Here is an 11,857-nt window from a genome sequence, read left to right on the forward strand (position 1 = left end):
TCCGGTAAGTCACAACTGAAAATGTATTTCGTACGTCTGTAAGACAAACTTCCAAGCCCGTAGCAGTTGCACATACATTTAAGGATGTTTTAATTATTGTCGTATATGTACTTTTCAATCCATATACATCTACCTTTGAAATTTCTTATTTTTGTGTACTTTTTTTTTTTATTCTTGATTTCGATATCTTCTTCAATCTATAACATAAGAATAGTTATAAATTTTTATTGTTTTCACTCGAAAACTTCTATAAAACTTACTGTAATGTAACAAGATTTGTTTATGTCCATTTTTATTTTAACGACTAGGTAGCTAAATAATTGAATTCACTTATATAATAATAATGCAGGTTGCCATGTTCCTAATATTTGTTATTAGCCAGTTAAATAAGGTTGTTTGAGCAATAATATTATTAACATATTTACTTAATGAGTGTATATTATTTTATATTTTTTGCTAAGTAGTTTCAATCAAAATTTTCAAAGGGCTTATAAGGTAAGGGTAATGAATAGGACTTGATAAATAACGTTATTATTTGAACATATATAATATATATATATATATACATATATATTTTATTTACAATTTAAAGCTTTAAACAAATTTTTATCTTCATGTTAATAGAAGTTAATAGAAATCGTAGCCTGCTAGGAATGATGAGGACGACATAGGTCTCTGTGGTGATGTTATGTTAGAACGCCCTGGTTCTCCAATCTGTCACGTTAGCCGATGCACTTGTGTATTCAAATAAGCGGTGGGATTATTTATGTAATAAATGCTCCTTCACCCACCCACGCTATCCATTCGAATGTATAAAATTTTTAGAAATTTACCCATTAATTAACTATGTGATATAATATAAGTTTATAAAAAAATATACGGAACGCACGCACACACACACAATTTATACTCTGGTGCAGTAGCGTGGCGAAGAGTAACTTCAGAAGCAATTGCCTCTGAGATTTTTTAAGTTTTGGAGGGTTGAGTAAAAAAACCCTACTGTAAAGGGGTAGGTGGGTCCTCGGGCTATATGTTACTTGCCTCTGGAGTATTTTCACTTCACCACGCCACTGTATATATATATATATATATTATTGATTTATAGCAGACAAATAGAAGTTCATTATATATAGAGTATATAAAGTATATAAGTATATTAAGTTAGGTAATTAAAAAAAATAAAATAAAATTTCAATACATAATTCCATTCTATTATGCCAATATTTAAAAAAGTGCGTAAAGTGTGTTATTTATGTATTAAATATTTTTTTTAAAACATAGTTTTTTTCTTTCATTAACTGCCTATTTATTTTATCGTCACTGAAGTGCAATACCATAATATATCTTTTGTATAATATGTCATATGCGTAAATATCAGTCAAATCGTGTAATAGTAAAGTATAATCGATAGTTTTTATACAGACGCGATGAATTGCGAATTTTGTATCGCTGATTATAAATTATAATAGTGTGTATTTGTTTGTTGTACACGTGTTGGATTTGTTTTATATAATATCATATTCATAATATAAAATGTCTAAAAACTAATAAAAATATATAAAAGAACCTGATAACGTGTTTTATCTGCTGGCCGCTGGCATGGTTCTATTTTGTAAAATGTACCAAAATAAAGAAAAAAATACGATCTCGCAACATTCCATAAAAAAAAAAAAAACATTTAATGTTGACGAAATTCACTGACCAAAGAGCAAAGTCATCAATGGTAGGATACATTATAACAATAACAATATACTACATAATACAATTATTCTTACTTCGTAAGGTACCTATATCTAATAAAAAGTTAGCGTTTTCTAAAAAGTGTAAAAATAAATGGTTAATATATTAAATAAACTTACAATGTATTAGGACAGCTTGATCTTGATAAAATAAAAATAAATAAAAGTCATTTATCAATAAGCTAAATTTGACCTTCATAGATTCAACTATAATAAGTGTACCTATAGATACTGTTTTTACCAGAAAAAATTACACAGCTTTACAATTGAAGTTATCTGAAACCTTATTAGACGCAAATTCGAAACCTGAAAGAAGTTTTAATCTTTTTATATTTTTTGTGGTTCAATAATTTATCTAGTAAAACGAAAAATGTATTTATGTAGGTACTTAACAAATATTCAAAATAAATTATTATTAGTATTATTTACTATTTTTTTCAGTTCAATAATGCCAACTAGTTATCCAATAAATTTCATAAAATATTTTTAAATTTTCATTTTGTATGATTTTTTTATGCGTATATTAAAAATATTTTAAAATATTCCTTATTTTATCTCCTGTAATTTGCAAACCTAAGATATGATTATATTATTATGAATAATTAAATTAGAATATAATATACCAAACTCCCAATATTAATTTGATGACAATGCATTTTATTTTTTATTATTTTATACTTCTATATCGTAAATAGATATAAGTGCTGAAGTGGTTATTTGATTTTCAATTGACACGTGGCTTTTATCAAAGTGCTTTAGTGTATTTTAAACACACATCCATAAAAAATTCTTTTGATCAAAATTAATGAAATAACATTTTTATGGCTAATTGCAAAAAAAAACTTGTGAAGTTGGCCAGTATAATGTATTTACCAATTTTTTAGGGTTTAAAAGCCATCATAACCGATATCTATGTAAGCAGAAAATGATCTATTATGACTTAATGAGTATTTTTAAAAATATTGGATGAATTCTTTAGTATCAAAAAACGATAAGATAAATATTTTGCTTTTTCCATTATAGCGGGTGTCTAATACAAGTAAAATTATAGATAGCTATATAATATAATATTTTTTTATATTATATACATTGTACATAAAACCGAGTGACTCAAACACGCCGCTTGGATATCGGATTACGACTTATAAACTGCATCATACACGCTTTATGTACAATGGTTATTAATTATCATAATTTATAAACTATCATGTGTTGTAATAAAAAAAAAAGATAAACGATAAAAGCCTAACCTACCTCCTCATCATTTAAAAAGTACATCATATTTCACGCGTGTCATGACTATAATAACTAGGATAAACTAGGTAATAAGTATAACAATGACTACATAACAATTGTACGTCGTACAATAAATACTATGCAATTTTATCATACGCAATATCGAATTCTTAGGAAACTATGATATAATATATTTAATTAATAAATCAAAAATATTGCTCATAATCCTCTCCAACATATCGAAGTTTTAATAAATGGTAAAAACTTAAATTTCTAGGTAGTGCCTAACTAATCCTATTTAATTTATATAGTTTGGCTCAGCTACACTAAATGGATATTTTCGGGGATTTTCAGACTAGATTATCTCCTAAAAAAAATATATATACATCAAAATTTAAATATGATACCTACAATATTTAATTCAGTTTTAAGAACTTTGAGAAGTTTATTATTAAGTTCCCTCTTCTTTTTTAAATTGAAATTACACAGTTATTTATTGTAGATATATTGTATAGTTAATTATTCTCATGAAACTTACATGGTGCATTCGTATATTAATTTCATAGACAAAATATATATATAGGTAGTAAATAGGTTTAATACCAATATAGTTATCTGCTGTAGTGTTGTCTGAATGTTTGATGTCCTATTCGTAATCAGTAATTAGATAAAACTGGAATGATTAGGTAAGCCGGTTGCCGGTAGCCAGTATGTATTCAAATTTAAAAAGCTAAATCTGTAATAAATAGTATTTAATAATGAATAATAATATACTACAATACTACTTATTAATTTAATCACACTATTAAAATATTTTTAAACAAACATAAACGAACAAATTAATGCAGTAATGCCATTTATAAACGTAAAATAATAATTATAAGTTTCTATATGTTTTGAATTTAATATTTCATTATGTACATTATTGTCATTATTATATTATAAATTTAGCTTTATTTATTGCATTATTGTATTAATAGTAAGTATTTTTAATGTGGTTCTTGAATAATTGAATACCATAATCCTACTCGAAATTATGGTACCTAACTATATATTAAAAAAAAAAATTGATTAAAATTGACTTTCAAAGCATCTATAAAAGTTTATACACATTACACACAAAATGAACTTTCGTACTCTAGTGAACTACATATTATAATTAAATACTTATAACAGTTATAACATGACGGGCAATTGACAGCTGTAAAGTAGATAGTATATGGTACCTAGGTAGGTAATTATATAAATATATAGTTAATAAGAGTGATGTTGTCTTGAAAAATTATTTAAATCTGTTATTAAAGCTTGGTTATTAATTTATATTTAAATAAAATAAAACAATAAAAATAATTTACATTAATTAAAAATTAGATGTAGGTAATTATAACAAAGGGGGGTTTTTTTTTTATTAAAATGATGTTTTTATTTAGAACAAACTACCTATTAAAATAAAATCATTATAATTTAAACTGACAGCGGTTATGTGGATTTGCCAGCGATTATGGTAATTGTTTAGTGTTTGTGTTTTATTATAATTAATTGCCTACTTTACGTTCGAAATGTACGGATCATTGTCGTACAAAATTCCTGAACTGCATTGAAGATTTAATAACAGATACCTACCTATGCTATTCCATCGATATGTTCATAATAAAACAATGAAACAATGTTTACTAGTTTGCATAGTTTTTTAATGCAAATAAGTTAATAGCCTATGCCATAGTATAGGCAGATATGAGAATATAAATTTGATCCACGAAGTAAAAATCTTTTGACCTTGAAAACTATTAACTAACTATTTTTCATATGTTTGCATGTATAATAATGGTATTATTTCAAGATTTGGTAAGATATATTTTAAAGTTTAAGCAGATAATCTGTTCAGATTATTAGCAGCGGTTTTTAAATTTTTAAAAATATATATAGGTACCTACGTATTTTATTGAGATCGTATCAAAGGTTTTTTGAATTTGAGAACATTAGATAATGCACAGTGATTCTAAAACTATAATCATATTAATATATTATATAAAATACTTATCTATTTAAATTCAAATATTATGTACTTACTATACTTGGATATCAGGATATATGAAAAATATTAATAATAGTATACCAAGTTGGTTGTTCAAAAAATTTAATTTTATCCCCATATTATAGGCACTTAATGAATTCATTTCAAATGAATACCTATTTTAATATATTTTGTTATATCAATAGTTACTTATTATTTTATTTTGTATACCTATTGGCTATTACTATTATTATTTACTATTACTTACCGATAATTGTTTAAAAATATGAGTTTTTGGTGTAAATTTGTATTAATAAATCTTTTAGGTAGGCATTCATTTTTTAGACAGCTACCAGTCAGAATTTATTTCATTAATTAAGTTCTAATTTAAACTGGTCTGGATTTGAGTTGTTGTATTTTAAATTAATAACCATAAATTACAGATATTAAGATAAGACATAAATTTAGTACTGTAATTAATAACATTGGTACAATAAATAGGCATTACCTTCAAAACTATGGTGACCAGATATAAAAATTAAAAAAAAGTATATTTTAAAAATTGCCAATACGTATACCCATTTTGCCCATATCATAGACCATAGATCATCTACAAAAATTGTTTTTTTTTTTTTTAATTATTATTATTAGGTAGGTACCTAGATATTAAAAAACATTATTATTTAAAATTACTATATCAACTCGTTAGATGTGTGTCTTTATGATAATAATTCTATAAAATTTAAGTAGATAAACTTAAACTAAAGTATAAATATTTTAGTTAGGTATTTTTTAAAGGTAAAAATACCAAGTATAAAATTTGAATAAATTAATACAAAATTTTGTTAGAATGTAGGAAACATTAATAAATTAAATTAACTATGCTAACAACCAATTAGATTGCATTAGCATTTAGCTCGAACCATAAAATATAAATTACCACCAAATTATAAAAATCATAAATTTGTAGTAGCCCATAATATTTTCAAAAAAAGATTACAATTTCATATGCTTAACACTATTGTTAAATGACACTAGGACTAGTAGGACTTGTCACTTGCATAAAAAAAAAGTTCTGTCCTATGAAAAATAGTACTTCTGGTCACCATATTCATAACGCAATTTATGATTTGTGATTATGGAGGTAATTAATGTCATCAAGATAGATAAGAATATTCTTATCTATCTCGATGTTTAATGTAGCATTTGTTATCATAATCTGTCTTGTATTCTTGTTTCCCGCCAAACGGTGCATTTCTGCTAAACAAAAGTAATGATAACATTAAACAATTGGATTTTAGATATGTTTTTAATTTACTATTATATCTATCATTTCTTTCTGTCGGCTCAGTTTACAGTCTTTTGATTTTTCGTACTGTGTTTAAACAATTAAACAGTGAAATAAGATAATTGGACGGTAATCGATTTGTGAGTATTTTCGATTTATTATTATAAGTGCTTAAGAATATAACTTAATGTAATATTTGTTTAACATACTCCTCTATAGTGCAGTTAAGATTTCACTGGCACGTAGTGCCGATTTTTACGTCTTTTGACATAATATGTCGTATTATATACAGCTGTACTGGGATGGTATATACTTGGAACATTTGTTCTGTAATTCCTATAATAATTAAATCTGGTCATCTCTCCAATGTTGCTTATTATAATGTTTCCCATTTTCCTTTTACCTCATTTTTCCAAGATTTTTAATCTGATAACATTCCTTACAAAATAAAAATAAGTTTAAATCACTTAATTATTTATAAACCACCAATTTTGAAAATATTTTTTATTAACAATCACAATTCAGAAGTTATTGTGAATATCTGTACATTTTTCATTTTGCAATCGTTAAAATATATTTAAATAATTGTATTGTTTTTGAAATACTATAAAACCAATTTTATTTTGTATTAGACCATAGTTAATGTCAAATATCCAAGTATATAACTTTTTCATCCGACATTCTTAAGAACCTCTAATCTACACCATATTAAACAATGTAAAAAATATTATCTAACTCAATGATTTTTTTTTTTTTTTTTAATGAATGAAAGGTTATCTGACTGATAATGAATTTTACACCAAATAGAAAAAATTTAGCTTTAGAAAAACTTAAAAAAGCCTCTTGCGATCATGATTTACAACTTTATCGAGAAGTTCCTGATATAAATATTAATTTGGACGAGTTTGAAGAATGGGCAGTTGAAAGACTAAAGGGTAAGACAAAATATTAGCTATAAAGATAATATTGTTTTGTTTAGAGTTTACAATACTAATCTATATTTAATGAGCTGTTCATTCTGTTTAGTTTTACAAATACTGGAACAATTGAGTTTAAAAGGAAACACAAATAATTATGAGGATTATACTAAGTCCGTAGTTCAAGAAATAAAGAAAGAAGGTTTAAAACATATGTATAAATTGGTATGTTTTTTTATACTTAAGTCTTAGAAGATAGAAATAATGAGTTATAACTTATTCTTTAAAATACTATTTCTGAATGAAATGCTTCAGTATTTTTTAAAAGCATTATGTACACTACTACTGCTCTAATTACTAAGTTAGCGCTATTATGAAATATGAAGATTTAATATTTTACATAATTTATATTTGTGACTTTAAAATTATTAATATGTTTAATTTAGTCTTATATTCTTCTAATTGTTTATTTTTAAAATATGAATACCTTGATAATGTATGTTATTTTATCATAAATATTTAAAATCTAATGTAATTATGATTTGTTTTATTTAGATAAATGGTGGAATTTATAAGGATTACAATGAAAACTGTGATGCGAGAAAAAGAGATTTATGTTCACATTTTATTCTTCGACTAATTTATTGTAAAAGTGACGAGTTACGAAAATGGTTTATCAACAGAGAAATAGAATTGTTTAAATTACGTTGGTCGCTTCTTTCAAAAAGCGACAAACTAAAATTTTTATCAACTAATAATACTAATTATTCAGCAGTAAGTAATATAACATAATAATAATAAAAATAAAATAAAATAATATTGTATTCCTATTAGACAAAAGACAATAATAATTTTTGTTAAAACTTCAATTTATTATATTGTATTATTTTTATAACAAATGCATTCTTATGTATCAAATTAAATTAATTAACCATAAGGATCCCTAGGCAATAGATAGACATCTATTTAATTATGTCATATGCTTACGTAATTTAACTTAACCTTTACATTCAATATAACAAACAGTATTATATTAATAATTTGTTATCAATTTAAAAAATTAAATTACCAATTAAATGTTACACTATGTTATGCTAACAATTGTCTAGATTCTTATTGTTATTCTATTTACATCATATTTTGCTTATAAATCATCTGTAGGTTAGCGAAGAAGAACATCAAACAATGGTTGAAAGTATGGGCTCTTTTGCTACAGCTGGAAACAATAATGAGTATTTTAAAGTTCGCTGGACACAAGTATTGGATTTAGTTCGTAATAGAAAAGTTTACCTCTGTGATGGATTTGCTTATGTCATACAAACTGATGTTATCTCCGGAATATGTCAAACATTTCGGTCAGAACTATCTCAAGAATTAGTTGTGAGTTTTTTTTCTCAATTTAATATGATTTTATTAAGAAAAGCATGTCATGTCGAAATCACTGTTAAAATGAATAATAAACTAGATCAGCGGTTCCCAATTAGTGTGAAGCCACGGACCCCTAGCTATAACTTAAATTGGTCCGCGGACCCCTTTTTTATAAATACTTACTTTTTAATTTAATTTTATTATGAGAATGAGAAATAAATTTGTAAGATTTATTTTCAATATAATTTAATTTTTAATTTTATAAACAACACTAATCGCTGACCAATAATGACTGAGACTACTAACTAATACTAATGTTGATCGTTTCCTTTAAATTATATGGTTTATTGGTTAATGGAAAGAAAATAATAAGTATGGCTTCACGTTCTGAATTATAGTAATAATAGTGTAATAGTGAAGATAATAATGATATTTATTTCTATGAAATTGATTATCTATTTTTTTTCGCGATAATCAAGTTTCAATAGTCCAAAAATCTCGGAATTTCATACTACTACAAACTTAATAATTTCACTCAAATAAAATTAAAATATCACTTCAGAACAACACAACCGCGGACCCCCTAAAACCAACACGCGGACCCCTGGGGGTCCGCGGACCACCAATTGAGAACCGCTGAACTAGATAAATGTTCTTTAATATTTTTTTTACTGTATAAGACATTTTTTGTAGTTACTTTAGCATCAACATTGTTCAAGTATTTGTTTATATTATATTAAAAGCTTTCAACTTAACTATATTTAAATGACTAATTGTATTGATTGAATATTTTTAGAAATGTTTTCAAAAATTCAGTGCTATTAGTGAAGATGAACGATTTGGTGCTTTTATAAAATATTTACATCAGTCCTACATGGGTAAAAATTACTCAGTTACAGAAAATATGTCTTCTTTATCTATTAACACTATTGATCATGTGAGTATTTTTAAAGTTAACTTAGTAGTCATATGGCATCTGCATAGTTATTATATTGAAAAATAGGTTAGTTTTCATTTTGTTATTAGGTAACTGGTTTTATTTCATACTTTCCCACTTAAGATAAAACTGATAGTATAACATTTTAATAGTTATTGTATTGTTATGTTTTGTAGGTTTGTTGGTTATTATTTTTCATATTATATTTACATTCATATTAGTCATAAATCATAATTTATACACAATTACATAATTTTAAAATTATTAAAAACCCATACATGCATTTTATTTTAAGAAAAATGTCACTACAATTACAATTTTTAAATTTGTTTTATATATTTTTCACAATTTCAAATTAATTTATTTAAAACAATAGTTTACAATAATATATTTCTAGTTTAAATACACACTATACTTTTTAATAAATATTTACTAAAGCTAGTAATATAGGTACTATTATGAAAACAACTTTATTTACATCAGTTATTTTTTATTCTTGCTCCCTCGTTAACCTCTTCAGTATGATGTCAATTGCCATAGACATTTCATAGTTAATATACTTATATTAACTATACGTCTCAGTCATTCTCCTTTTATATTTCGGTCTGTGTAATCTCGGCTTTAATATAATATTACTTTTTCCTAATATGCATCATTATATTTTGTTTACCATAATATACCATTATGACTTTTATGATATATCATACCTTACTAATTTCAATTATAATGTGGTTGTAACTATACATTTTATGATGTTTATAATATTAGACTCTTCTTACTGTCAAATTAGTAATACTGAGTATAATTTAATATTTTTATGTATATTGAAGTAAAATGTTAATATAATATTAGCATTGACTAAATAGCAATACATGAAGTGAGTGATGAAACAAGACTTTTTTAGTATACGCATGTGTAGTATCTAGGCCAAAAGATTATTTATTATTATATATTTTGAATTCATCAAAAATATTTATACCCATATGGTGGGATTGTGTGGTAAAACAAAACAAACTAAAAATGTTCTACGTGTTTGGAATAGTATAAATGTATAATATCCATTTTTTGTTTTAAAAATTAGTCTTCAAAGTCATTCCCACTATGTATGAAACGGCTGCATGTAGTTTTAAGGAGTGAACATCATTTGAAACATCAAGCTCGCCAACAGTATGGATTATTTTTAAAAGGAGCAGGATTACCACTCGAACAAGCTTTGATATTATGGAGATCAGAATTTACTAAGAAAATGGATGCGGATAAAGTAAAGATGGCTTGGTTTATATTTATAATTAATGATTATTAATGATTTTTATTTTCTCAATTTAGTTTGATAAACAATATAGTTATAATATAAGGCATAATTATGGTAAAGAAGGAAAAAAAGTAAACTATACACCATACAGTTGTATGAAAATTATTATGGGTGCAGTGGGTTTGGATGAATATCATGGTTGCCCATACAAACATACCAACAGTCAAACTTTAAAACAATTACTTGAGACTTCTAACATTTCAACTCAAAGTATGAATGTTTTTAGTTATATTATTATGGTGCATTAAACTTTAAAACAAAAATTAATTATTATTAACATTTTTGTACTAAGGTGTTCAAGAAATTTTGAATTTGTCTCAAAATGGTCATTATCAAATCGCCTGTACAAAATATTTTGAAGCACATAATGGTGCATCACCTTCTTGCACAGCTATTAACCATCCAAACCAATTCTTTGAAGAAAGTCAAAAATTAAAAGGAATCAATAACGGAGTTTTCAATAATTGTAAGCTTTTTAATTTATTGAAATATATTTCAAGCTAAATCTAAATAATAAATCTAATACATACTACTATGTTAACAGCTAATGTAAATGATTCATTTATGATAGATGATATTGACAATACAGAATTTGATCAAACAATAGTCGACTTTGTTGATAAAATGGATTGTGAGTAACAAGTGAAAAAAAAATAATTATAATTATTAATAACATTTATACAATAGCATAATATATATTTTTTTTATTTAATAATTTTAATTTTAAGTTTAAAACTGAATGGATGTAAACATTTTAATTACAGAATATATGTTTATATTTTTTTTTTTTTTACTAAACATTGGCAAATACAAATAAATAGTTGTATGACATACTGCCTTAATTTTAATTTTAATTAAATTTAACTTAACCTCACCTAAGAATTGTATGTGAAAGATTAGCCTGTTAAAATAATCTATGTTTATATAACATCATATACAACTTATTGTGTGAAACTTAACTTATTAGAATTTAATACTTATAAAATTGGTGATTTTTTACAAATTTTGAAAAACTTATAGAAAGCACCAGACAATTTCAGTATGTA

At 24.7% G+C, this 11,857-nt stretch overlaps 1 protein-coding gene across 2 annotated transcripts; it reads left to right on the top strand.

Annotated features, from left to right (window-relative positions):
* The first annotated feature begins 6,254 nt into the window (after positions 1–6,254).
* On the top strand, positions 6,255–11,642 carry LOC114130576 (DNA primase large subunit-like). 2 transcript variants are annotated; one of them, XM_027995570.2, is made up of 10 exons: positions 6,255–6,417; positions 7,050–7,212; positions 7,304–7,419; positions 7,750–7,968; positions 8,356–8,574; positions 9,359–9,499; positions 10,581–10,760; positions 10,826–11,021; positions 11,104–11,277; positions 11,356–11,642. In XM_027995570.2, the coding sequence occupies exons 2-10, from the start codon at positions 7,065–7,067 to the stop codon at positions 11,448–11,450; spliced, it is 1,488 nt and encodes a 495-aa protein (XP_027851371.1). In that variant the 5' UTR covers positions 6,255–6,417; positions 7,050–7,064; the 3' UTR covers positions 11,451–11,642. The 2 variants fall into 2 exon arrangements, with proteins under 2 accessions (XP_027851371.1, XP_027851372.1); XM_027995571.2 differs by having other exon boundaries at positions 11,383–11,642.
* Positions 11,643–11,857: the final 215 nt, after the last annotated feature.

Source organism: Aphis gossypii, chromosome X (genome assembly GCF_020184175.1).
Source record: "Aphis gossypii isolate Hap1 chromosome X, ASM2018417v2, whole genome shotgun sequence".
Lineage (NCBI taxonomy): Eukaryota > Metazoa > Arthropoda > Insecta > Hemiptera > Aphididae > Aphis > Aphis gossypii.

What these genes read in the sequence shown, in the direction of transcription:
- LOC114130576 (XM_027995570.2), top strand. Translation starts at nt 7,065, where the DNA reads ATGAATTTTACACCAAATAGAAAAAATTTAGCTTTAGAAAAACTTAAA. An exon ending in GGCAGTTGAAAGACTAAAGG is followed by an intron (nt 7,213 to 7,303) that starts GTAAGACAAAAT and finishes CATTCTGTTTAG; the next exon opens with TTTTACAAATACTGGAACAA. An exon ending in CTATTAACACTATTGATCAT is followed by an intron (nt 9,500 to 10,580) that starts GTGAGTATTTTT and finishes TTTAAAAATTAG; the next exon opens with TCTTCAAAGTCATTCCCACT.